Source organism: Haemorhous mexicanus, chromosome 12 (assembly GCF_027477595.1).
Source record: "Haemorhous mexicanus isolate bHaeMex1 chromosome 12, bHaeMex1.pri, whole genome shotgun sequence".
Taxonomy (NCBI): domain Eukaryota; kingdom Metazoa; phylum Chordata; class Aves; order Passeriformes; family Fringillidae; genus Haemorhous; species Haemorhous mexicanus.
Genome location: NC_082352.1, coordinates 15,040,161 through 15,066,086, shown reverse-complemented (window position 1 = coordinate 15,066,086; position 25,926 = coordinate 15,040,161). Strand labels below are relative to the sequence as shown.

The 25,926-nt window shown below is 52.4% G+C and overlaps 3 protein-coding genes and 1 non-coding gene across 5 annotated transcripts in view; 1 reads left to right on the top strand and 3 right to left on the bottom strand.

Moving 5' to 3' along the window:
- Positions 1-3,787, bottom strand: part of SF3B3 (splicing factor 3b subunit 3) — a 28,716-nt gene extending 24,929 nt beyond the window's left edge. The window contains exons 1-5 of the mRNA XM_059857215.1: positions 3,654-3,787; positions 2,891-3,003; positions 2,165-2,491; positions 901-1,073; positions 404-545 (exon numbers count right to left, since the gene is read on the bottom strand). Of these exons, the coding sequence (XP_059713198.1) occupies positions 404-545; positions 901-1,073; positions 2,165-2,491; positions 2,891-2,960 (712 nt within the window). The 5' untranslated portion in view covers positions 2,961-3,003; positions 3,654-3,787. The remainder of the gene's footprint in view (positions 1-403; positions 546-900; positions 1,074-2,164; positions 2,492-2,890; positions 3,004-3,653) is intronic.
- On the bottom strand, positions 1,758-1,839 carry LOC132333069 (small nucleolar RNA SNORD111). The gene has a single exon (XR_009488055.1). It is a non-coding gene; the product is annotated as a small nucleolar RNA SNORD111 (small nucleolar RNA).
- A 207-nt stretch (positions 3,788-3,994) lies between the features above and the next one.
- COG4 (component of oligomeric golgi complex 4) lies at positions 3,995-17,931 on the top strand. Its single transcript, XM_059857218.1, has 19 exons — positions 3,995-4,174; positions 4,639-4,721; positions 5,390-5,504; positions 6,304-6,478; positions 7,068-7,261; positions 7,652-7,757; positions 8,823-8,980; positions 9,484-9,542; positions 10,994-11,127; positions 11,639-11,757; positions 12,085-12,251; positions 12,888-13,053; positions 13,342-13,404; positions 13,871-13,987; positions 15,618-15,710; positions 16,009-16,092; positions 16,394-16,495; positions 16,869-16,997; positions 17,207-17,931. The coding sequence occupies exons 1-19, from the start codon at positions 4,028-4,030 to the stop codon at positions 17,339-17,341; spliced, it is 2,346 nt and encodes a 781-aa protein (XP_059713201.1). The 5' UTR covers positions 3,995-4,027; the 3' UTR covers positions 17,342-17,931.
- Positions 17,932-18,250: 319 nt separating this feature from the next.
- Positions 18,251-25,916, bottom strand: FCSK (fucose kinase). 2 transcript variants are annotated; one of them, XR_009487976.1, is made up of 23 exons: positions 25,786-25,916; positions 25,542-25,699; positions 25,394-25,444; positions 25,182-25,307; positions 24,988-25,060; positions 24,602-24,699; positions 24,386-24,466; positions 24,178-24,297; positions 23,860-24,001; positions 23,415-23,542; positions 23,211-23,312; positions 22,592-22,762; positions 22,451-22,518; positions 21,938-22,308; positions 21,498-21,708; positions 21,230-21,396; positions 20,901-21,128; positions 20,626-20,769; positions 20,351-20,470; positions 20,091-20,278; positions 19,838-19,897; positions 19,063-19,286; positions 18,251-18,879 (listed from the first exon to the last, which is right to left on the bottom strand). XR_009487976.1 is itself a non-coding variant. In XM_059857217.1 (23 exons), exons 1-23 carry the CDS (start codon positions 25,856-25,858, stop codon positions 18,763-18,765), a joined length of 3,261 nt encoding a protein of 1,086 aa, XP_059713200.1. In that variant the 5' UTR covers positions 25,859-25,916; the 3' UTR covers positions 18,251-18,762. The 2 variants fall into 2 exon arrangements, 1 of the variants encoding a protein (XP_059713200.1); XM_059857217.1 differs by having other exon boundaries at positions 19,798-19,897.
- Positions 25,917-25,926: the final 10 nt, after the last annotated feature.

The following is a 25,926-nucleotide window of genomic DNA, read 5'->3' as shown; positions in this document are numbered from 1 at the left end:
GCTTGGAGAGGAACCTGCAGCTGTTTCCCTGCTTGAAGGTGTTGTATTGGCTTTGCATCCAACACCTCCAAGTGGGCTTTTATTCCACGGATTCATCTACAGGCTTTAGCAGATGGAATCCCATTAAAGAGACTAAAACAGCACCTACACATTAACTATAGTCCTTTTGTATTGCTACTAGCTGATTTCAGAGCACTCTGAAACAGCAGCTGCTCCTATGAATACTTGTGTATTTCCATGTAAAACACCCCTCATTACCTGACTGCAAGGTTAATTAATTAATTTATACTAATGGCTCAGACTACAATTGAAACAACTCCTAAGATGTAAAGAGTATTGACTGTGTTTTCCTGGGGAATAGGAACCAAGCAGACCCATACAAAAACAACTCTGTGGGTGGTACCTGTTATGAGGAAGTTGCCATGCTCTTCCAGGGGCTCACTGTATTTCCTGACAACGTGGTTCAAACCCAAGTCCAATTCATAAAATGTCAATGTCTGCTGTGTGTTGGCTGCAGCTTCACCTGTTGGATCATTGTCTGCTTCCTAAAACAGAACACATCAAGGTGTCTTTGAAAAAAAGGATTAAAAGGAGGAGCAAAGCTGACGCGTTCGGAAACAGTTTTGAGTAGCAACAGTATGGTGGCCAAAAGACTTGCTAGAAGCTGCACAAGAGAAGTTCAGACCAAGAAAACAGGCATATTTTCAGTTGAAAAGCAAAAAGAATCAATCACCAAGACAGAAGAGACTTGCCCATTCTGGCTGAAGACAAGACAGTAAGCCTGTAAAAAATGAAAACTGTCCCAGACAGCAGAAGCAGCAAATGTTCCCCAGTGACAGATGAACAGAATAGGAACAACAAAGGTCAAAATACAGCAAAGGGAGATGAAGTTCTTCTCACCTCATAATCCATTTCCAGACAAGCAAACATTGGGTTTTCAAACCCCACATCCACTCCCACCACGTGGTAGACCAAGGTATTGGCCTTGTGGGCTTCCAGTGGGGAGGAAATGGTGAGTCGAGCAGCAGCATCTCTGTTCAGGATATACACCAGCTTCTGCTTTTCAATGGCGCCTGCAAGAAAGGACAACAGCACGTGAAGCCCATTACTTGATAGTCAAATCTGACCATACCTGCAGCCCAAAATCGAGTTGTAACTTGACAAGAGAACATCAGCATTACTTCAGCTGAAGTTCACCACTGGTGTTCTCTGTGCCACAAATTAAGCTTGAATGTCTCATTTTAAATCTTTCAGATTGCAAGCACAAAATGACAACTTCACCCCTTTAAAGACAAAGCCTGACCCTTTGAGCTACATTCACCTGGCCCAATATTCCAACTACAGTGGCTTGAGGCAGATCTACTTGCTCTTTTAACACAAGAGATGACAGACTGCAAGGAAGCAAAGACAAATGAAAAGAAGCATCCAGATGTTCTGCTCTTTAAAGCCAGCTGGTATGACAACTTTTTCACAGAAATATTTTACTAAGAAAATGAATCCTTGCCTCACACACAGCATCCACAACATAAGAAACACCACTCAAATATCAACATGAATGGCACAACTGTGACTGTGCTACCTTCTCACCTAGGGAAACCAGACATGTTAGAAAATAAATATCATTTATTCCTATTCAAAGTATACTGGTAAACTACCATTAGCACTGGACAGAACTGCCTTCAGCAAACTGAGAAAGCTCTATATACCTCGTGCTATATCTTACCAAAATAATTCTCCCAAGTGTCCATCTACCTATGAAGCCTGATCAGAAATGCATCTGGCTGTCTCCATGAGACATCTCAGAGAAGAGACATGAACTCAGAACATCATTTCAGGCCATGGGAATGGACTAGCTACACTGTAGCACTGACACATGCAATCCCATCCTCTCTCCCACACACCACACCTCAGGGCTCTGCACACTGCTAAGCAAACTGGTCTCTTTCCAGCTTGTTTTGGCTCAGCGTTACAATTTATTTGTGCAATTCCACCAGCATCAAGGAACAATTCGGAATGCCTGCGTTCTCCTTGACATAGCTCACAGCCTAAAGCAATTATAATTAATTATAATTCCAATTATACCTGGCAGAAACTTGCTCCAAAATAAATATCTACAAGACAGAAGACAAAAATAATAAGAACACAAGCTGACAGAAAGACTTACTGATCATGACGGCGCGGCCCTTTGGGTCCACAGCCAAGTACTGGCCTGGAACGATTCTGCGGCAGCCACTCTTGCCAAAGGTTTCCTGGTGGATCTTCTCAAAGACGTTCTTGGAGGGCTGGTACTCCAGGATGACGATGCGGCCCGAGTCGCTGCCCACCACGATGTAATCTTTGGTGCCCCCCGTCAGCCTGAAGGCCATGAGGGACCGGATGACCCCAAACACCTCCACGGTCAGCAGCGTGTGAACCTTCCCTGTGTTGGGGTCAGGGCGCAGTAACTCCAGGATCTTGCCCCGGGAAACAACAATTTCTTGTTGTTTGGTTCCTGAAGAACCCAAAACACGAGCACAAGTCAGCAACAGAACACATAACACACAACTTCAACAAGTGCTGCAAGGGAAGAAGGGTGAACTTCCAAATGCCAATTTTAGGACTACCATGGAGAAACTCAAAGAAACTTATTCACCACAATATGTACCACCACTGTCTGAACATCTTTGAAGACATCAGAAAATTGGTCCGAATACTAAACTAAATCTATAGATAAAGTAGATTGATAAATAATCAAGCCAAATTTCTCTCAATCTTTCCACAAGCTACCAATGCTCAAGTAACACTCAAGAACAAATGATAATGTACCAGCAAAAAAGCCCCAGAGGTACCAAAGCAAACTGGTATCCAAAAAAGCCTCAAGCCAAGTCATGCAGAGGGAGGAGAAAATTACCTGAGAAATTGCCATGAATAGCAAAGCTAATGCCTGTGGCACGCTGCAACGTTAGGTTGTACAGAAACATGTTGGCAATGGATTTGCTTCAGCTTATCGTAGCTCTGGTAATTCTGCAACAAGTAACACAAATAATAAACTTCTCAAAAGCAAAGCCTTTCATCCAGCAGAGAGAACCGCTGCCCTCCCGTGTGTGCAGGGATCACTTTACAGCAGAGCCCGACTGCCACCCCGCTATTTGGTATTTATTAGCGCAAAAGGCTCTCCCAAGGCGTCCTGGACGCCGAGCGCCAGCTGAACTCCTTACTGCCGGGCGGCTGAGCAGGACTTCCAGTAATTACTGCTAATTAGCCACGGTTTTCGCTTTTCAGGAACCAAACGCAATGAGGGAAGCCCTCCGGGATCCCCGCGCCGTTACACATCTCTGAGGCCGCCGTTTCAATGAACACGAGTGCAGCCACCCGCAGCTGCCCAGGGCCGACTCCTCTCTCTCCCAGAGGCTGAGGCGCGAGGGAACCCCAGCACCAACCGGCCGGGGAAACCGGCCCGCAGCCTCGCCGAGGCCCCGGTAGGGCACGGAGCCGGCACCTCCCCGCGCTCTGCGGAATACTCGCCCCGGGAACCGGCCACAGCTCACTGCCCGGCCCGGCCCGGCCGCCCTCACCCGGCCGAGGCACCAAGGGATCCGCGACGCTCCCCCCCCACAAACCAGGGGCCCGCCCCTGGCGCGGAGCCGCCGCCGGGCGGGCAGAGCTGCGCTCACCGTGCGGATGGCGGCGGATGCTGCTCCGGCCTAGGCGGACGCGCCGCCGGCCTCCTCCGCCATCAGCGCCGCGCCTGCGCGCTGCCCTCCCGCGCCTTCTCCCTGGGGCCTTCTACGTGTCCGGCGCGCGCGCGCGCTGTGTGACGAGAGGGTGACCAATGTGGTGCCTGAATGATCGCGCCTCTATTGCAGCTGTCGCCTGCACCAAGAACCCCCCCAAAAAAGCCCTCAGCCGCCTCCTAGCATGGAAATCTGCAGGAGCGTTAGCTTCCTTCGCTGCCGGGGGGAGCCGAGCGGCGCCAAGGCTCAGGCATCGCATTTGACGGTCCCGCCGGGCTTCACGGAGTTATCGACCGCGTCAGCTGTGTGCCAAGATGGCGGCGGCCACGGCGCAGGGGCCGAAGGCGCCGCCAGGGGAGAGTGGCGGCCCCGCCGCCTCCGCCCTGTCAATGGAGCGGATCCAGTCGCTGACCGATCTGGCGGACCTGGAGGCCGCCTACAGCCGGCTGTGTGAGGAGGAGGTGTGTGGGGCCGGGCATGGGAGGCAGCGGGGCCCCGAAAAGCGGATACCTCGCTGTCGCTGTGCCCCTCATTGTTGCATACTCGCTAGAGGTGTTTGATACGGACTTAGCCGCCCCTGGGGCCTGGCCCGGTGTCGGTGTCGCCTCCGCGGATCCCTGAACCGCGAGCAGCCTGGAGATTCTGGGATCTCGTGCACTGGAAGCCCGGCCAAGGGAGGAATTTGTGGGTTATCTGACTTAAAAGCGGTGTGATGAGGATTCCAAACCCGATGCTTTCAAATAGAAAAATCATAAAGATTTAGAGGATTAAAGAGAGCTTAGAAGGGATTTATTTGTCATGTTAGCTTTTGGAAGCACTAATGCTTTGTGTCCTTGGCTTGGATGTAGGGTCTGATAAATTGCTGGTCTGGAGGAGAGCTGAAGTCACACAGCACCTCCTTCATCCTTTTGTTTTATTTTTTCAGAAAGTTGTGCAGGAAGAGCTGGATGCCCTCCTGGAGCAGCAAGGCACTATAGAGAATAAGATGGTTGCCCTTCATCGCATGGGGTTAGTGTTCCACCCGCCCTTCCTTCTCCTTGCTGCATGACCCAGATACTCCTTTCAGTGTTGTAGGGGAAGCACATCCATTCTCAGAAAATGTCAGACTTTAAATCAGTTTGTGGTAGAGACCACGAGTTGGATCCTCATCCCCAGTTCTTCCCAGCAGCACTGACAGCTCTGCCCTCACCCAGACTGACCCATTTTGGTGTAGGCTCAGAAGCTTTTTGAAAGTGTCATCTCAGACGTTGTCAGGTTTCAGCATCAATTGTTGGATCAGGCGTCTTGTGCCAGGCTGTCTACAGGTGTGAACAAATATTACTGCCTCGTCAGGGTGAACTTGTGCAGGCAGGCTGGAAAATCATCCTGATGGCCTTGTATCTAGCAGAGCTCCAAGGAAAGGTTTAGTCTTCACCTCCACTTCAGAAGTGGAGAATGTCCTAAGGGCCCACTGTCTCATTCATGCCCTCTGTGGTGGCAAGGCACAGTTGGTCTGTGCAGCCTCTCCCAAAGCAGCCAGCCTGTTCCTTTCTCCTGCTCTGCTCCCAGAGGAAGGCAATGAAATGAGTGGGAGGATTGTGACAGACCAGCTCTACCTGGAGGAAGAGCCATGCTCTTTGCACACCACCCAGGTGGTTCATGTGGTGCCTCTCATGCTCAGTTCTGTGTGTTGCCAGCCCCAAGCTGCAGCTGATCGAGGGGGATGCCCAGCAGCTGGCAGGGATGATCACCTTCACCTGCAACCTGGCCGAGAACGTCAGCAGCAAAGTCCGTCAGCTCGACCTTGCCAAGGTAGCTGGGCTGAGGGGGGCTGGAACTTGTCACCACCCAGCTGTGCTCTGTGCTCACAGCACAACAGATGTGCCCTGCCTTTGGTGGGCAGGTGCGCTGGAAACTGCTGTGGTGTTGATTTTTTTTGTGTGTGTCTTTCTGGGCTCCTAGGTATTGCATAGTATAAGACTGGTAGAATGATAGAATGGTTTGGGCTGGAAGGGACCTTAAAGCTCCTCTCATTCCCAACTCTCCTGCAGTTGACATGGACACCTTTCACTAGACCAGGCTGCTCAGAGCCCCATCCAGCCTGGCCTTGAACACTTCCAGGGATGCTCCTCCATATAGCAGCTGGTTCTCCATCATCCCCTTCTGTCCACACAGCTCCTGGTAGAATACCATGAATAAGGTGACTAGCAATCTTGGCAGCACAGTGCTGAGGACAGTGGAGATTGTCACCCAAGCCAGGTCAGGAATCTGGGCTGTTCTATTCCTTCATGGGGGACAGGCTGAGGGGTGTCAATGCCAGCACTTGGCACAACCACTCAGATCAAACAGATAATGGTTGGTGTCCTCTCTGGTCTCTGCCTGTTTGTTACAGAGGACTGTGGCCTCCAACTTCAGCCTCAGTTTTGACATATGCTGTCTATCCTGTGGAGCCACTAGTCTTAGCACTTTTTAAGTAGTGTGGGATTTTTGCTTACATAGTAGTTTTGCTGTATAGAGAAATATTGCTGTCTGTTTTTCCCTCACTCTTCTGACAGCTCCCTCTCCCTGTCCATCCCACAACTGGAAGCATTACTGGTTGCCTTTCTTTCAGAACCGACTCTATCAGGCCATTCAGAGAGCTGATGACATCCTTGACCTGAAGTTCTGCATGGATGGAGTTCAGACAGCCCTGAGAAATGAAGACTATGAACAAGCAGCAGCTCATATCCATCGCTATCTGTCTCTGGACAAGTCAGTGATTGAGCTCAGTCGTCAGGGCAAGGAAGGTAAGCACTGTTTGTGAGGAGATGCTGATGAGTCACCTTTCCAATGGATATCTAGAGGCTGCTCATTTCCCACAGGTTGCCTCAGCCCAACAGACAAAGCAGAAAATCTAATGCTGGCCAGAGATCCTAGTATTTTATAGACTGACTTAGGGGTGAAGGTTTTTTAACTGTTATTACCAGAATTATCATTAATTGAAAAGGAAGTTCCTGGCACACAGCTGTAATAGTATTTCAGGTGCTAACTAGGCAAAGGACAAAGTGCTCAGGCCTGAAGAAGTGAGGGAGAAGGCTCTGTCAAGAATTGTTCTTGTGTCACGGTGTGCTACCAAGCAGAGCAACTGGAAATGAGGGAGCAAATTGCTAGATTCCTAAGAGGAAAATCCCAGTGGATGTGTTGTCATCCTTCATGCAAAATCACAACATTACATCATGCACCAGCCTGTCTGTGCCTGTAGAGGAATTCCAGTGTCTTCTGCCTTCTCAGCTTGGGGCTATACAGTGCTGGTCTCTCTCCTGGGAAAAAAAAGTAGCCCTTGATACAATACTAACATTGTGCTGTCACTTTTCCCTTTCTCGTTTTTTTGACCAGGGGGAATAATTGATGCCAACCTGAAACTCCTGCAGGAAGCAGAGCAGCGTCTGAAGACAATTGTTACAGAGAAATTTGACACAGCTATGAAGCAGGGAGACCTGCCCCAGGTGGAACGGTTCTTCAAGATATTTCCTCTGCTAGGCTTACATGAAGAGGGGCTGAGCAAGTTCTCTGAGTACCTCTGCAAGCAGGTAACAGGCTCTCTGACACCCAGGGGAAAGCAAAACCCAGTCTTTGTCAACAGATGTTTGAAGGAGATTTTGGCAGTGGCTTGTTAACCTTAAAAATAGCACTGGCCCTAGTTCATATCTCTCCCTGTATTTGTGTGCTGGGATGGGCTTTCTGGTCTTGCTCTGTGCACTTGCTTAAAAATTATCCAATGAGCCTGGAAAAAGAAGAGCAATTTTCTGCCTTTCCTTGAGCCTTGAGTTTTCCACAAAAGAGGAAAGGATCCCTGGAAAGGAGCAACAGCAATAGCTCTTGCATTGGGAAGGCCAATGAAAGCTCTCTAGGGCAAGGACAGAGGACCTGTGGGTTAAAGAATAGTGGGTGTTCAGCTGACTGGTCCTGTTGCCATGCAGGTGGCCAACAAAGCAGAAGAGAACCTGCAGCTGGTGATGGGGACAGACATGAGTGACCGTCGAGCTGCTGTCATCTTTGCAGACACCCTGACACTCCTCTTTGAAGGTAATCTTCCTTTCCTCTTTCCTGATTGATTGCAAATTCTCCATGATGAGACTGTCCATCAGTTTAAATGCTTTTCATTTTAGCTCACAAAATGCCTCGTTCTCCTTGGAGCTACAGGTGCCTCAGTCGAGGGACAGGGACACAACTAGTAGGATTTATTCTAACCAGGAGAGGGCATCACAATAAGCAAGTTTTCCTGTGTACATCTTGTACAGGCACAAAGTGGATTTGCAAAGGATTTGTTGGCTTCCCCCAGGAATCAGACTCTTCCTGTTCTCTGCATACTCAAAACAACTGGGTATTCCCTGGAGGTTTCTTCAGACTTGCAGCTCTCCAGACAAACAAATCAGATCCCTGAGGGATGAGCAGCTGTTGGTGCCTCCAGGCCTGGCTCTTCAAGAAGCACCATGGGAACTTGAAAGCAGAGAAGGGAATATGAATGCTCTGTGGGAGTGCCACAGACAGTACTTGAGATCCCATGGTGATTAACCACTTTCTTTAGGAAATCTGCTGTAGTTCCAGGCTACACCCCTGCCAAGTTACTCTCCCAGCCTGGCACCAGTAGAGCTTTCTTGGTAGTAGTGTTAAAAGCAGGGGGAGCATTGCTAACTTTTGAATTAGAGTGTTTGTGAGAAGAAGGCAATATTGTAGAGATACTTCCTTGTGGATGAGCTATTCCTCCAAGGCGTTCTTGCCTTTGCTAATGCTTGCTCTCTGCAGCAAGTGTGTGTCCAAGAGCCATCCCTGGGCTGATTTTCCCCTGTAGCCTTGCAGGTGCTAAAAGCTGGGACTGTGTTTAAGTGGCAGTTGTACCCCCTGCCAGATTTAGCTTGTGTGGCTTTGTCCTGGGGAAGCTTCATACCTTGTATCTTGCTGGGCTGAAGGGCAGCTGGCACACAGGGCATGGCAGGAGTTCTCTTTAGGGACAGAGAAATGGCTTTTGCTCCAGGAGATTTGTACTCTGTCTGTGGAGTGAATGATCCCTTTTTAGGTCTGGTCTGTGGACCTGTGTAGCTCTGCTGTGCTCTGGGAACTGCTGGTTGAGTCTCTCTCCTCTCTCTGCAGGGATTGCTCGCATTGTGGAGACCCACCAGCCCATTGTGGAGACCTACTACGGGCCGGGGAGGCTCTACACCCTCATCAAGCACCTGCAGGTGGAGTGTGACCGGCAGGTGGAGAAGGTGGTGGACAAGTTCATCAAGGAGAGGGACTATCACAGGCAGGTGAGAGCAGTGTGAGGCTGCCTCATGCAGCCAACTGTGCCCTCCATCCAGTGCTGTGGGGCTCCCACTGCCATAGAGGCAGCAGAGTTTGACCTTGTGTATTGAGAGAATCCTTGCTTTACTCCTTATTTACCCTGATAGCTGAAGGGATTCAGTCTGTAACTCTGCTTTCTGATGCAGAGAAGGATTCATTTGGAACATGGTAAATGCACCCTGGGCACTCTTTGCTGTGCAGCTCTGTAGGGTGCTTTCAGTACACCTTCCCCACTGTCTTGTTCCTGCTTAGATGTAGGGCTGCTGTTACTGTCTCATGGTCACATACCTGAATGCCTCTGGTCAAGTCCCATCCCACCACCCTTCCTGGAGGGATGAGCTCTGCCTTGGAGGAGGAGGAAGTGAACTTATGTGATTCCCTTCTCTGGCAGTACTTCCTGCAAAGCATTCCTATTACCCTCAGAGAGTACAAACCATCAGCAAAGACTCCTTTTCTTTTCTGATTGCAGTTCCAGCAAGTCCAGAATAGCATGATGAGAAGTTCTTCTGCAGAGAAGATTGAACCAAGGTATAAAGAAAAACTCTTTATGCTCTCTAACCTTTCACTCTTGAGTTGTTATTAACAGTACTTAGCATTTAGATAACTCTCCCACTCTTCCAGAAGCTTTGTGAGTATTAATTTTAAAAATCCAATTGTTAGGTGCCCTTCACTGCCCTTCTGTAAAGGAAACTTTGTACTGGGGCTTTATTTTGCTTAGTCATTAATTCTAAGCCTTGGCTCTAAGCATTCCTGGAATGTTATCGATATCACTGCACATGAAGGACTGAGATTTTAACTGCCTGTGCCCACTACCCTTTCATGGCCAGAGAACAGTCCTTGGAGCCCACAAAACAGAGCAGCTCTCTTGACAGATAATTTATGACAGAAACAGGAATAAATCTCTGGATCTTACCTTATCTGTACTGCTGCTGCAGCAGCTCCATACCATCAGTTTCTTGACAACAAACTGCAGTGCTTTCAATCTCCCTCTTTTTCTTCTTATCGTAAATATTTACATAACCCTTAAGCAAGGCCATTTGAAAGTGCACCCAGCCCTACTGGGACTGCCTGACTTAGAAACATGCCTTGAAAGAAAACAGGTTCCTCAAGAAAGATCTATCTGTGAGCCTGCATAATTAATATTTCAGCAGTAACATCTGCTTACTATTTGCTCTGAGTAACTCTGCATGCATCCCAGTTTTCTGATTTTTTATTTTTCATCTGTAACATAAAGGTGGTGTTCCCTTCTCCCACTTGTGCACCATGAGGCTTCCAGCAGGATTTGTAAAATTCTTCTGTGCGCACTGATAAAAAAGCTGATGTGTCAGTCTTTCTATTTTTCGGTCATCTCTGATCTGAACACTGTGTTCTGCATTGTAACATGCTCTTTTTATCTCATTTCCTGAGCTGTTGAGCTTAAATAGATTCTTCATCATCTGCAGAGAAACACATGAGTCTGTGCACAAAAACACACACACGGAGATGGCAGGGACCAGGCATTTCTAACACTGGCAATGTAGGGCTCATGGAATTGTAGCAAAACTGAGGTAGGGAAGGACTGATAAAGATCTCTAGTCAAACCTCCCACTCAAAACAGGGCTCATTTTGAAGTTACATCAGGTTGCTTTGAGTCTTGTAGTCCTTACCACTGTGATTTCAACGTGGATGTCCTCAGATCTGTGAGGGAAAAGAGGGGCTAAATGTTAGAGTAGAATGTTGCTAAATCTTAGAGTAGAATTTGTGAGAAAAAACCAATATTGTAGAGATACCTCCTGGGGGAGATTTTGGGGGATATTTTGATTGTGTGTGTGCATGCTTTGCACATACCAGTTATTCTGCTGAGCTTTGCCACTCAACGGCACAGATGGAAAAGGGCAGTACTGATCTCATAGAAAGGGAACAGAGAACTACTTAACTGAATTAAATTAGTGCCTCCCCTTTTGTAGTCCTGCTGTCTTGATTCTTGCTATTTCTTCCAGGGAGCTTGACCCTATTTTAACAGAAGTCACTCTGATGAATGCCCGCAGTGAGCTCTACTTGAGGTTCATCAAGAGACGAATAATAGCTGACTTTGAGGTGGGAGATGCCATGGCCTCAGAGGAGGTAAAGCAAGGTAACCCCTTTAGTACCAGTACTCATAGGCTCTGCTTATCAAAGCCAGAAATGGAGATATACCTGAGTTAGTGGCAGAGCAGAGTGATACAGGGTCTGCAAAGACACTTTGGGAGTCTCTGTAGAAGACAATTGTGTAGCCTAGACTTTCCAAACCTGTTTTCAGCACTGGTTGTTCGCTCTAACAGGAAAACCAACATTTAGAATGATTGTGGAGTATAACAAAGTAAAGAGAGGAAGAGCCATTTGGTCACTGCAGGCACAAATCCCAAAGGTGGAGGCCACGAAAGAAAAGGTTCAAGGTTTTGGTACTCTATAGAGCTCTGGAAATCACTTTAGCCACCTGCAAAATCCAGCTCAGCAATTTCAGCTCCACAGTTGAGGCTTATGCTTTGTTCTAGGCTGAGCTTGGCAGGTGTGTGTGGGTCCCACGAGACAAGCAGCAAGGGGACTCGGTGGAGCTGCCTCCTGGCCCTGGGTTCCTGCTGATAGGTCTCTCTTTTGTTTCACAGAGCATCAAAAATACCTGGACAAGCTCCTCAACAACTGTCTGCTGAGCTGCACCATGCAAGAGCTCATTGGCTACTACATCACCATGGAGGAATACTTCATGAGGGAGACTGTCAATAAGGTGGGGGAAAACCGCTTAGATGCATTTCTGTGTGTTTTCCTCAGTTCTCTGGTGAGCATCCCAGGGGAGGGATATGCATACATGGCAAATCTGCAGTTGTTGGGAAAGTCTTTTGTTTCCCTTGGCCCTGAAAAGCAAGTGGTTGTTTCTGAACTTTGACTTCAGACATACCCCAGGCATCTTCCAGGTCTGTGGGCTACTGCAGACTAGTCTGAGTGGTGCCACCACACAGGGTGCAGTTCCACTCAGGGGGAAGTGGGCAGATGGGCACTTTGGTCTCTCAGCACTCTCAGAGAGCTCAGGGCACTGAGAGAGCTTTCTTTGCAGGCTGTTGCCATGGACAGCTACGAGAAGGGCCAGCTCACCTCCAGCATGGTGGATGATGTGTTTTATATAGTGAAGAAGTGCATTGGGCGGGCTCTGTCCAGCTCCAGCATAGACTGTCTCTGTGCTATGATCAATCACTCCACCACCGAGCTGGAGTCTGACTTCAGGTAATGAAAACACACCAGATTCATTGCAATGGGCCTCCACCTCATGTTCTGCAAACAGTGGCTGCTGGCAGATGGTCTTCCTTGTGTTCTTTGCCTTTGAACCTCTGGCTTGTCATCTCCATGGAAGATCCTTGTAGAAAGCAGTGGCAGATGTGGGAAGCTGGATCTGGGCATCTTTTCTCACAGTAGTGGTGATCCACCTGTAGGACAAGCAGAGAAAAGAACCTGATGGTCCAAAACCCCTATGAAATGGAGTTGCTTTGTAACATTGGGGTACTACCCTGCTTGAGGGTACATGATCACCCCTAGTTGTTCTCTGGGTTACTTGATGACTCAGACTTGGGTGAGACTGCAGAAATTGTCTTGCTCTTTTTCATTCCATTGTGGGAGTGAGGAACTGTGTCTGAAGACCGCAGGCAGCTGCAGGCAGGATATTCAGGAAAGCTCAGAAACTGGGTGGCTATGCTTTTCTTTAAGCATTCTGATGCTGTCAGGAGATACTTGCCAGTTTTTTTTTCTCCTTTAAAGTTCCATTACCTTGTTCAGGTCAGATTGAGACAGAATGCTGTCCCCAGGCACAGAGCATAATTTTCTTTTTGCTTGCTCTAAACTCTGGTATGTTCTGCTTGCCTATAGGGAGGTTCTGTACAACAAGCTGAAGCAGGGCTTCCCAGCCACGACCTTCCAGGACTTCCAGAGAGGGGTGACCAGTGCTGTGAACATCATGCACAGCAGCCTGCAGCAGGGCAAGTTCGACACCAAAGGCATTGAAAGCACGGACGAGGCCAAGCAGTCCTTTCTGGTGGGTTTGGTGGCTCTTCTGGTGTAGAAGGATGATGAGGAAAAACAGTAAACTGTCTTGAACTCTGTACTAGCTGGGGGTACACCACATGTGCTCCATTGCTGGAGTTTAGCTTCATGCAGCTCAGTGAATCTGCAGTGCTTTGATCTCACAGTAGCAACTCTGTCCCTTAACTACTTGCATTTCAGTCTGTACTGTCAGCAGGGCATGGATTAAATGTGTGGATTGGGGGTGAGGTGCTGGGAAATTCCATTTAATCCACCTTGGGTTTGTTTTGGTTTTTTTCAGGTGACCTTAAACAATGTGGAAGTCTGCAGTGAAAATATCATGACCCTAAAGAAGACTTTGGAGGTGCAGTTTGTATTCTTTAGTGGTTTTTCCTCAATCAAATTTGTAATATCCTCCCTTGGTGGAGGCAGGGGTCAAGTAAACCATCTGGACTTGGATATGCCCGAGTTCCTGAGGTCTTTGCCCTCCAGCCTTAGGGAAGGAATTTTGAGCTGGCATAGCAATTTCCTGCTGATAGTAGCAGCCAGAAATACCAGTTCCTCCAGCCTGACTAACCCAGTGCAGGAATAATCTGTGCATCATGGAGAGTCTGCAGTTCTCTGGTGCCAGGCTAGACAGCCCCAGGCTTCTTTTCTTGCTGTCCTTTCTCCCCTCTGCTGGAACCAGCAGCCTCTGCCTTTGCAGGAGCAAGAGTTGGGCTCCTGTCCTATCCCACACACTGGTGGGCAGCCAGAGCTCAGCAACACAAAGAAATAAAAGCTGCCCAGGTTATTAATTTGCAGCTTGCTCATGGATCTCTTCCCTCCAGAGTGACTGCAGCAAACTACTTAGCCAAGGATTCGGAGGTGACCAAGCACAGGCCAAGATTGAGAGCTGCCTCTCGGACATGGCTGCTGTCTCCAACAAATTCCGTGACCTGCTGCAGGTGAGTGTCTCTCCAAATTACTGCAGGCTTCCAACACTGGCTGCTGGAGGGTTCTCCCTGAAGACAGGGAATCACTGGCAGGAATCACTTCAGCCTAGGGCCCAGCCATGTCTGACTCCAGGAGCACTGGGTAGGTGCAGGAGGTAGCAAATCAGTCAGCTTTGAGGCGTGGAAACAGCCACAGCCCATTTACACAGGCACACCAGCTGGCAGCTGCATAAAAAGCACTGGAAGCAGCTGCAGAGCCAGAAGGAATGTGCTTCATTTGTCTTCACTCAGCATGGACTTGCAGTTGGTTCAGCATTTTCAGGAAAAGAAATATTAATAGCATTTCCATCTCTTCCATTCTCCCTCGTGGCACAGCACATTGTCAAGTTGTCCACAGCCTCACTAAGTAATGCTGAAGACAGGCTGTTGGTAGAGAAGAGCTGCCCTTTTCTCAGGTTTCTCCTTTTTTCCCAAATGCAAATAGCCGTCAGCATGGAGCAGAGGACTCTCTGGCTAAATCCCGTCTCCTGTGGCATGCTGGGGCCTGCTGTCCTAAAATGTCACTGGTCTCCGGCAGGGAGAGAAGGAGGAAGACCTAGTACCTCATGTGGAAAGAAACCAAACAAAGGAGAATATTTTTAATCAGGTTTACCTTTGTAAACCTTTCCTACAGGTGGATCACACCCCTCTTTGCAGAGGGGTCAGATTATTTTCTGTTTGGCTTTACAGTTCAGCACAGGCAGATGCCTTCAGTTCAGCACTATCAGCAAACCCTCTTGGGGATTGTGGTCAGTATTGAAACCAAAGAGCTTATCAGTAAGGAGTAAAACTCTCCAATCTGATTCTAGTGTGGTTTTAAAAGTGGCTGCAAAGCAATCTGGAGGCTGAGGAGGAAGCTCCTGTGCTGCCTGAGTCACACACATGCTGAATTTGCCTCAGAAAAGGACAATTGCCAGCAGGGCCTGCTCAGAAATGCCAGTTTTAGTTAAAATCTTCTATCAAATGCCAGTCAGAATCGGTACCGACGCAGTTTCATACTGAGTGAGCTTTCGTGACACCTTGCTGAGCCAAAGAGGGGTGGCTTGGCAGGAGAGGGCTTTAAGAGCTCTCATCACAGGGGACGGAACAGCCTTTGCTGACAGCCTGCTGCTCAGGGGAGATGGCATGTGCTGGGGTTATGATTAATTCAGGGAACTAACTGTGGTTACAGCTTTTATTTTCCTTTTAGATTCTCCTACTGAGCTAAGCTGCAGTGGAGGTGGAAGGCATCAGTTGAGTTCAGTCACAGTGCCCTGGCTGGTGCTGAGTGAAAAATGGAGTTTGCATTTTTACCCTACCCCAGGTGCCTCGCTCCTGCCAGGAAATCTGTAGCTGTGTGGAATGGGGTGGGGAAGCACAAGCCCTTCAGGCCACACTACAGGTCAGCACAACAGCAGCTTCTGGGCCAACATCCTTCCTGCTCTTCTTGTCACGGTATCCTCAGAGCCTTCCGGCACCGGAAGAGTGTGACATCCGAGCCTCCTGTATGCAGCTTCCTGTGCAAGTCTGTGGGCCAGTTTCCCAAGCTGGGAAGCAGCATCAAAACAGCCTGTTGGTCAAGATTTTGTGCCTCACTGTCCTTTCTTCTTGCTGTCTCGCTCAGGAAGGTCTCAATGAGCTCAACAGCACAGCCATCAAACCCCAGGTGAAGCCGTGGATCAACTTATTCCTCTCTGTCTCCCACAACATCGAGGAGGTGAGCAGTGTTCTCTGCTTCCATTTGTACTTGAGCACTCTCTGTCTAATGCTCAGCAGCACAGTCAGAACAACCATTGTTTCCTTCCCCTTAGTTATCTGCTGTTTCCTTAGCACAGAGCACCAGTAAAATACCCAGATCTTGCTCTGCAGCCGAGCCTGGAAAGGGACATTTGGCTACAGAGGAGCAGAAGGGATGAAGTGCTGCTCAAGGAGGGACCTCCCTTCCTGTCTTCTGGGCTGTTGGCTGTGGTTTACTTCAGGCCACATAAACAACCCTTTCTGCATTTCACTGTCAGGAGGAGTTCAGTGACTATGAGGCCAATGATCCCTGGGTCCAGCAGTTCATCGTCAATCTGGAACAGCAGATGACAGAGTTCAAGGTGAGAGGAGGAGATGGCAGCCTGCCAGGCTTTGGCCAGACCTCCACGTGGCATCCTCCAGCTTCTCCCTTGCTCAGCAAGCAGAGGTGTCCTCCAGTGCCTTGCAGGGCTCTTAGGGATCCAGTCACTCCCTTCTGCAATCTCAAAGCCTGCTTGCAGGCCCCACATACCTGGATCACTTCTGCGGTGCTCCCCACTTGCCAAGCCTGCAAGTCCTTATTTGTAAGCTCTCCTAGCCTTGGGCTTTAGGGACTTCTGCTCAATTTTTCCTGACAAGAATGACACAGGTTTCTGCTTCCAGGCTGGACTGTCTCCAGTGATTTATGATACTCTCACTGGTCTTATGACCAGTCTCATAGCCATTGAACTGGAGAAAGTGCTGCTCAAATCTACCTTCAGCAGGGTAAGCAAAACACTCCTTTACCATGTAGTCTGTCTTGACTGCAAACCCTCAGTAAAGGATGGGGCAGGGCAGATGCAAATATTACCCTATAAGAAACTCTCCAACCACCAGTGACCAACTCAGGGACACCTCTACATCAGCACCCACAGGGACAAAGTGGGTTTGGTGATGGGACTGAAAAGAGCTGGCACCAATAAGGGGACTGGGTTTTAAGCTGGGTCTAAACATAAGCCACTTAAACCTGCAATAAATGGTTTAACTGGGACCTGCCTGCTCAGAGACCTCCCTCTGCCTCCCTGTGATTGTAATTGGTGTCTTGGCACAACCCCATGGTCTGCCTGGAGAGTTAACAGATCTCCCTCTGTGCCCACAGCTCGGTGGTCTGCAGTTTGATAAAGAGCTGAGGTCCCTCATAGCCTATCTCACCACAGTCACCACGTGGACTATCCGTGACAAGTTTGCCCGTCTTTCCCAAATGGCCACCATCCTCAACCTGGAAAGGGTGAGCTGCACTTGGTCTGCTTCTGCTGGGGAATGTGGGAACACCACTGCACTGCACGTGGCTTTACTCAGTTCATCCAGATACCATCACACCTACAGGGTGTGGAGAACCTGGAGAAGTTTCTCTGTGTCTGATAGTGCTTGAGTTCAAACTTACCTGTGAGGACAGTATGTGCTGAGCCATCTCCTACTGCTCCCCTCTTTTTCCAGGTGACAGAGATTCTGGATTACTGGGGTCCAAACTCAGGTCCGCTCACCTGGCGCCTGACTCCCGCCGAGGTCCGGCAGGTGCTGGCTCTCCGCATCGACTTCCGCAGTGAGGATATCAAGCGGCTGCGCCTGTAGTTGGTCAGTGCTTGGATCAGCACCATGCTGGAGCTAAGGGCAGGAAGGCTGAAGTCCTGGAGCCTGCCCATATCTTGTTCTGGGGCTGGCTGTTTGATGGTGTGGGAATGGGATGATGTCTGCCCTTCTGCTTGCATTCCTTGGAGCAAAGGGTTTTCCTGGGCCTGGTGAGAAGACCTGCCATCCTTCTGTGGGAACAGAAAGAAGGCACCAGAGGAATCTCTCATGCTGAGAGTAGGATGATGCTATTTCTCAGAACACAGGCCAGTGCCTGCTCCCGACTCCCTGTGCTCTGCTGCCCTGCAGGAGGCCACAGGCTGGGACAGGTGGAGGCTGGTGGGGCTCAAATATGGGTCTGCTGCTGCAGCTGTGTTTCCTCTGTGCCCCCAGCTTAAGGGTCAGTTACTGGAATCACAAATGCTGAGCCCTGGCTCTCTCCTGGTGGTGATGGGAACTGTTCTGTGGAAGGGAAAAGGAGTGATTTCCTTGGGAAGGTGCTTGGAAAATCACTCAAAAGCCTCTGAAGGAAGTGGGGCTGTGTCCCTGCTGGCTCTGTACAGCTACTCTGTAAATAAACCTCGCTTGGTTGAGTTGCAGTCTCCAGTGGTGTGTTCATCTGTGGGCCTGGAGGGAGCTGGAGAGATGTGGGACAAGAGCTCTGCTCTGCTCCAGTTCTTCTCTTCTACCCTGTGCCAGGGCATCCAGAAGATCTTCCTTGTTTTGCCTGGCTGCCTCCTGTGGCTGCTGTCCTGCGCTGTCTCCCTCAGCCAGGGCAAGGGAAGACCAGCCCTTGCATGCAGGTTCTGCCATTCCCACCCCTGGAAAAGCTTTCCCCATGCAATGCTGAGCCTTTGCTATCCTGTGAAGAGAGAGCAGCCCTGCTAGGGACAGAGGGGCACAAACACATGCTGAGAACAAGCTTTTTTATTCAGACTGCATAGACTAGTAACGTGCTTTCACTAGTCACTATTTCACTGCTGAAACAGTGCCTCAGGACAGGAGAGGGTCTTGATTCTACATCCAGCTGCATCCCTGGTGCAGGAGCATTGCGTGCTGAACTGTCAGTTTGGGTCCCTGCTGCTGGAAGAGCAGGTAGGTTACTGCTAGATGCAGCATCACAAATGCTGGCTTGTTCCCTTTGGAGAACTGTAAAAACTGGAGTCAAATGCCAAAATCAGGCTGGAAGCCCTAGCACACTGTCCCTCCAGCAAGGCTACCCAACAGGGGTAGTTTTGCCTGCCTGCACAACTTGTCATAACTTCTCCAGGCTCTGGTTTTTGGGGCAAGTAGGAGCACAAAAAGGACATATGGAGACCTAAGGCACCTGCTGGAGCTGGCTGAAGATGCTTCCCCTAAAGCAGTGGGAATTTCCCTGCACTTGTTCTGGGTATCTGCCAGGAATGGGCCAGGGCTGAAGGCCTTCACACAGCCCTGTCCCCTCCAGGGTGAGCACTGTCCTTGGTATCACATCCCACGACCTCCACAGAGAAACCACCCGTGTCCACTTCAATGCTGTGGATGCTGAAGTTGCCTAGTCCCTAGAAAAAGAGTCACAGGTTGGGGCAGGAGCCAGCAAAGGACCCCTTCTCACCTCCAAGGTCCCAGGGAGGGCATTGGAACAACAAGCAATCACACCCCATGTGTGGTGGGGAAAGATGCTCCTCATGCTCTATATGTGGCTGCTGCAAGCTGCCTGTAACAGTGGGGGGCTCATAGCTCACCTCAGTGTTTGCCAGGATCTGGTGCAAAGCCTCTTTCTGCTGGGGGGCTTTGGTTAAGATGTAAAGGAAGCCGCCGCCGCCAGCCCCAGCCAAGCACTGCCCGTGGGCGTAGGGCCGGAGAGTGTCCATCATGCGCTCGACGGCCAGCGGCTCGCAGCCCGGGGCCATGCACTTCTTCTGCTGCCAGTAGCAGTCCAGGCACTTGCCAAGGAGCAGTAGGTCACCTGCAGAGGAGAGAATATTGCAAATTACTTGTCTGTTTCTCACCCAAAGGGCAGAAACATGCTCAGCCCAAGATGAATTCTGCCTTCTCTTTTCCAGTTCCTCCCAGCTCTGCCGGCCAAGCAGGCAACCCCAGCCCTGTCACGTTGCTATTTTTAATCCTCCACAGGGGATTTGCTCGCTTTAATGCTCCAGCTTCGTCTCTGCAGCAGCCAAATAAACCCGCTGCACTGACCAGGCATGGCCCCCAGCCCTGTCACCAATGGTGCACTGCTAATCAATCAGATTCGGCACGTCTAACCCCCTTTTCCTCAAAATCTTTGTTCAAGCCTGAACTTTGGGGTATTGCCTGGTGAGGGTGGGCTCAGGGGAGGATTTGAAGCTTCTGCAGCTCCAAGAGCCTGCACACCCCAGCCTTCTTCCTCTCTGCAACTGCCCAGCCTCTCCCTGGGAAAGTTTGTCTTTCTACAGCTGTTAAAAGGGCCAACCTGGCCTAGGGAAGGGGGCTCACACCTTGCCTCAAGGCCTGGGCACACTCCTCAGCATTGCTCACCAGCGCGTCAGCATTTTGCACGATGGAAGGCAGCCTGGCATACCAGTTCCTCACCACATCCTGCAAGAGGCCAGAATGTCCCTGTCACTGTCCTGGCTCTGGCAGCACCTGGGGAGGTAGTGCTGCACCCATGGCCTTTGGGTGCCAGCTCCCTCTGGGGTGGCAAAGCTCTGCACAAGTGAAGGGGATGCCTCCAAAGGCCACAGGGGGAACAAAGGCCAGCCTGTGACACCCAGAGGCACCCAGGCATTACCTGGAGCAGGTTGCGGGCCAGGCGAGTCTTCCCGGTGTACACCAGCAGCAGGTGATCGTTCAGAGTCTGGGTAAAACCATGAGGGACCAGGATCTGCTCCACTTCCACTTTGAGTGGCAGCTGGGCCTTCGACCTCCCGATTTTGATGCCGGGAATGAGCCCACCAACCTGGTCCTGCCAACCGCCCCCTGCAGGGCAGAGGGTTGTCAGTCACTGCTGGGACCCCCACCTTGTGGGTCAGCTGCTCCCTCAGGCCCTACCTGTTGTGAGCCTCTGCTCCAGGTGCAGCACAGCATGGATAAGGGACTCAGTGCTGGCAGCCTTCCCTGCTGCCCGGTACAGGGATGCCATCACTGCTCCTGCCAGGATGCTGCTGGTGCCTGTAAGGAGCACGGGTAAGGCCAGGGCAGTGAGGCACTGTTGTGTCCCTGGGGGCTGGGGGGCAGCAAGGGGGATGCCCCATCCTGGTGCTAGCAGCAGGAGACACTCCCAGGCACCAGTGAGGGACTACACAGCCCCTTCCCTGCAAACCTACCGAGGCCAGACCCGTGGGGCAGCTTGGACCAAGTGTGCACCTCAAAGCCACCCCCAAAATTCTCCATCAGCTGGGCCCGCAAAGGTCTCTGTGAGGGGAACTGCACAATCTGGGTGCAGATAAAGGCAGCTTTGAGCAGGGCTCCTGAAAAAAAAGAAGTAAAGCTGATGCCTGCTGTGCTACCTGCTCCCTCATCCTATTGGCCCTACAAAGGACCATCCTGGCACCAACGGGACATCACAGGTAGAGAGCCAGGCTGGCAGGTGACCCCTCACCTGGTGCATGTGGCTGGCAGTAATCCTGTAAGTGCTCCAGCTCCCGGCACACCAGCTCTGCCACCACCTCGCCCTGTGGTGTCCCGCTGAGGCTGACGAGGCGCAGCTCTGGCTGGGCAATGCGCCGCACCCGGGCGCCAACGGGCCGGCACCCATCCACCAGCACTGCCACGTCCACCACGGCCCCCCCGTGCTCGTAGGTGATGGGGGGTGTGTCGCTCCAGCCACCTGCCGACACTCACCATCAGCCTCCTGGGGCACCCTTACTCCTGTTCCCCCAGCACCACAGGGGTGAGACAAGGATCATCTGACTCAGGGAATGTGCTCACCAGAGAGGTCCAGGCGGGCTGGACACACCACCTGCACCCAGTGCCCCAAGGGTGGCAGCTCCACCTGTTCCATGGTGATGAACTGGCATGAGGACATCACTGCCTGCCGGACGAGGATCTGCTCGGCCCCTTCGTAATGCCGAGCTGCTCTCACCAGCAGAGCTGGCCTGGGGTAAAAGAGATGCTGAGCCCACTGCCACATCTCCATGACATCACCAATGCCTGGAATGGGAATGGGGCAGCTGCCTCTTGCCAGCCCCAGCCTCACCGGCTCATCCACTTCTGCCGCTCAGCAGCCAGCTCCTGGACACCACCAGCGATGTCCCCGCTCTCCAGGTGCCCAAAAGCTGAGGCCCACTCCCTGTTGGCAGCAGGTCCACTCCGCAAGCCCCCTTCCCCTTGTGCCATGCAGCCCAGGACCTCAGCAATACAGGCAAGTGCCCGTGCTGCAATACCAGCATCGCTGGCAGTGGAGGCAACTAGAAAATAAAATAAAAGGACATTGCAAAGCACAGCCAGGCTGCACTGCACCCCAACCAGCTTCTGCCATAAGCTATCCCCAGATGAGAGGGACTTGAATGGTTTGTACCCACCCAGGCTTGTTGGATTCCCTGCAGGTACACCCCTGCAATAGGGGGGGATCATTGAAGGCAGTCGGGAGCACTGAACAGTCCTGACAATGAGATGCAGCTTATGAGTCCAGCTCACCTTCATCCAGCGCGTCCAGCACAGCCTTGTGGTAGCCCTCATGGACAGCACTGCGGGCAAGTGGCAGGAGGCTGCTGTCCTGGCGCCCCAGCAGCACCCTCCGCACCTTGTGCTGGCCCTGCAGGAAGAACAGGGCCTGGCGGGCGCCCAGCTCCGCTTCCGTGTCCAGGCAGGACAGCAGCTCCTGCCAGGACATACGCCAGGCCGTGCGCCAGCGTACCAGCTGCTCACTGGCCACCGTGGCCAGGCCCAGCAGCCACAGCACATCCTCCAGCCCCAGCGCCTCGTGGGCGTGCAACACCGGGAAGAGCCGGGCGCTGAGCAGGCAGCGGCTGCTCCGCGGTGTCTCGGCATCCCAAAGGTCCCCTTCCCTGATGGAGGGAGAAACCATCAGCACGGCCCTGGGGCTTGAGGACACCTTCCATGAGGGGAGCTGGAATGTGGGATGGGTTGAGATGGTCATGACCCCTCAGGAGCTGGGTGTCCTGTCCCATCCTGACATGTGGCACTTACCGTACACCCGTCCGTTGGAAAAACTCAGCCCAGGGCACGTTCAGGTAGGTGGCTTTTTGCACAGGGCTCTGCAGAGACACAGAGGGGCTGGTCACACTGGGGCTTTGCTGGGAGCCTTGTGCCACCTCACTGCCCCCTTACCTGCCAGTTGTCAAGGCGGCCGGTGAGAGTGAACACGCGGCAGGGCAGGTCACGCAGGCGGACGTGGTGGCCCTGCAGGACAATATCATGCAGGGGACAGCCCCGCAGGGCTGCTGAGGAGCCCACGTCAAGGCCCGAGAGGAGGCAGCCAGGACCAATCACCAGGGGACCCTGAGGAAGAAGCAACAGTGGCATGGCTGGTCCCCAAACCAGAGCCAAATCCTGACCTTGGAATGGGACAACCACCCTGAGAGACAAGCTGGTGCCAGCACAATCCAGGTGACAGGATGTAATTTTGTCACAAGGCTGCAGAAACACAGACTACAGAAATTCAGGCTAGGCAACAGCCTCCAGGACTTACAGCCATAACTGAGCCCCCAAAGGAGAGGGTCTGCCCTGGTTCCCAGCTCAGGACAGGCCAGAAGTGACAGACTCATCCCCTTGTTTGCAGAGAGTGACAGCCACCAAAGTGCCCAGCACCAGCCAAAAGGCAGCCCCAAAGAGGAAGGCCACCCCAAATCTCACAGCTGTGGTTCCTCCATTCTAAGCACCAACATGTCACCCTGCTGCCCATTCAGTTCACTGGGAGCTGTGCATCACTCCCATCCTAGTCAGGTACCTGGAGGTGACAGTGCTGGATGACACTGCCAGCTGCCAGCTGCACAGCTCCTTCCAGCAGGCAGTTGGTGACCGAAGATCCATCCTCCAGGAGACAGGGCTGCTGCCAAGGGCACAGAGACACATGGGACCAGGGGCTGGGCACACAGCCCAGAGCAGCCCCCAAAAAACACACATGAGCAAGGCTGGGGATGGAAGGACATACATCCACGTGGGAATGGGCTGTCTTGCAGAAGCGGAGGTGGCTGGCAGAGCTCGGCAGGAGGGTCAGGCTGCGGATGTGGTCACTCGCAGAGGCAGTCATGTAGTCATAGGATGCGTTGGGAATGCAGGCTGTGGGGGGGACAGGAGAGCTTTCAGCACATCGACAAAAAAAAGTGGGTGTGTCTGGCACTCGGGAGCCAGGCTGAACATCCCCGGCTGAAGGGGCAGGAGTGAAGACCTACGGACCTGCAGCTGTGGGGTGACACAGATGACCAGCAGGCCCTGACCACCCCATCTCCACCCATGCAGGGAACAGGGCCCAGGAATGGGTCACATCACATGCACAGAATCATAGAATGGTTGGGATTGGAAGGGATCTTAAAGATCACCCAGTTACAACTGCCTGGGCAGGGACACTCCACTAGAAGTGGGAAGGAAACACTCACCCATGCTAAGAGGGAAGCCACGAAGAGCTTTCCACAGCACAGAGCGGGCACTCCTCACACTGGCATCACCACCACTCTTCAAAAAACCTTCTTCTGTCATCCCCCCTGCCATGCACAGCACAATGTCGAAGAAGAGGGAGAGCTGGGGAGAGAAGAGACTTGTTGGGTCCAGCCATCCTGAACCCCACCCTGCTACTGGGTGCTCCCTCCCACTACTTCTCCCAAATCTGGCAATGTGAGGGCAAACAGACCCTACAGAGATGCCCAGCAGTGACAGCTGTGTGGCAAAGGGTCCCAAACCCCACAGAGAGCTGTCACCTGGATGGGTGGTGCCCCTGAGTCCAGCCCCATGTAGGTGCAGGCGTCCAGAGGAGGGATGACATGGGTGGCCAGAAGCTGCTCGGCAGCATCCGAGGAGAAGAAAACAATCCCACAGACCTGCCAGGCACATCAGGGCTGAGGCTGCAGCTGCGGTGACACAAGAGACAGGGCTGGCAGGGTCACCAACACCTGAGTCGTGCCATACCAGTGGGACGGTGCCATCTGGCCCTGCACACTGCTGGATCTGGGCCTCCGTGCCTTTGTAGATGATGTCATGCACCAGCCCCTAGGAGCAAAACCACCCCAGTGAGCTCTTCAGGGAGCCCCAAGCCAGTGCTGAGACCTCAGCACCCAAGGGATCCAAGGACTGGGGATCCCTGCACCTCCAAGGGATGCCTCTTGAAGGGGAAGCTGTCCCAACCTGCTCATTGGTGAGGTAGACCCCGTGGTTCCTGGCATATGCTGGGCTCCCAGGCACTGCGATCACTCGGACACCCTGGAAGCCATTCCAGTTGATCCCTGAGGGGAGGGACAGAGACCAGTGCCCACTGGGGCAGTGTATGTACTAACACTGGGCACAACTGACTGAAAACCTGGACCACAGGAGCAGAAGTGGCAACAGCATCCAGCCTTGACCTCACTGCAAGCACAATGGATGCTCCCAACCATGCACAGGACAGCAATAGCTGAGCATCCACACCCTCATGGGAGCACAGCACAGGCTGGACCAGCTGTGCTGCTGGTTCACAGAACCCCGTTCCAGGCTCAAGCAGGTGCAGGAAGCAAGGCTGATGTCCATCCACTCACCTGGTGTTGAGGGCACGGTGAGGAGCATGTCAGTGCTGCAGACCCAGACACCAGGCGGGGAGCCCACACAGAGCTGCCAAGAGAAGGACCGCATGCCCAGGGATGGCAGGGAAGGAGCCCAGGAGCCCAAGACCGCTTCCATCTTGCTGGGAGCCAAACCCAGCTCCAGGGCCCCATCCCCAGGCTGCACAGACCCGGTGTGTCATGGTCCCCAGCAGGCTGTCCAGGTTGCAGACCAGCGCTTCAGCTGGGGCACCGGGATCCTCAGCGGGCAGGCAGGTGAAGGCACGGCCGCAGTCGTCGAAGGAGAAGTCGCGGCCCTGGTGGGATGGAGAATACGGGAGGGTCACCAGGAGGGAGTGGGTGCAATGAGAGGTCCCATGCTGGGCTGCAGGTCGGCTCTCACCATGTGCAAGATGAGGATGCGGGCGTCCCTCAGGACGTCAGCGGTCACCACCTGGGAGAGGACAGCCGGGGACAGTCAGTGGAGACCGGACAGGCATGCCCCCTTACCTCCAGCCTCCCCGGACCCACCAGAAGCTGTCACGTCTCACCGTGCATCCAGCCCGGGCGCTGAGGTGCTCGGCCGCCACCAGCAAAGCGTTCAGGGTGGCACCGCCACTGCCCAGGCGGGCCCAGGGGTCCTCCACGGCCAGGAGCAGCGCGGGGGGACACGGGCCCAGCCCGCCCCGCAGCCGCCGCACCTCCAGCTCTGCCAGACGAGAGGCGGGCAGCGTTAAGAGCCGGTCCCGCCGCCGCGCACAGGGAGGGAGAAGGGGCGCCCGCCCGGCCACTTGCCTCGCTGCAGGGCGGACACGCCGCCATGGCCCCGCCGGCAGGTGAGAAGAACAGCGCTCCACTCCGCCGCCATAAGTACCGCCTCTGCCCCAGCCTGGCCTCGAGGGGCCTGCTGGGATGTTTAGTTCAATCCCCGCAGGC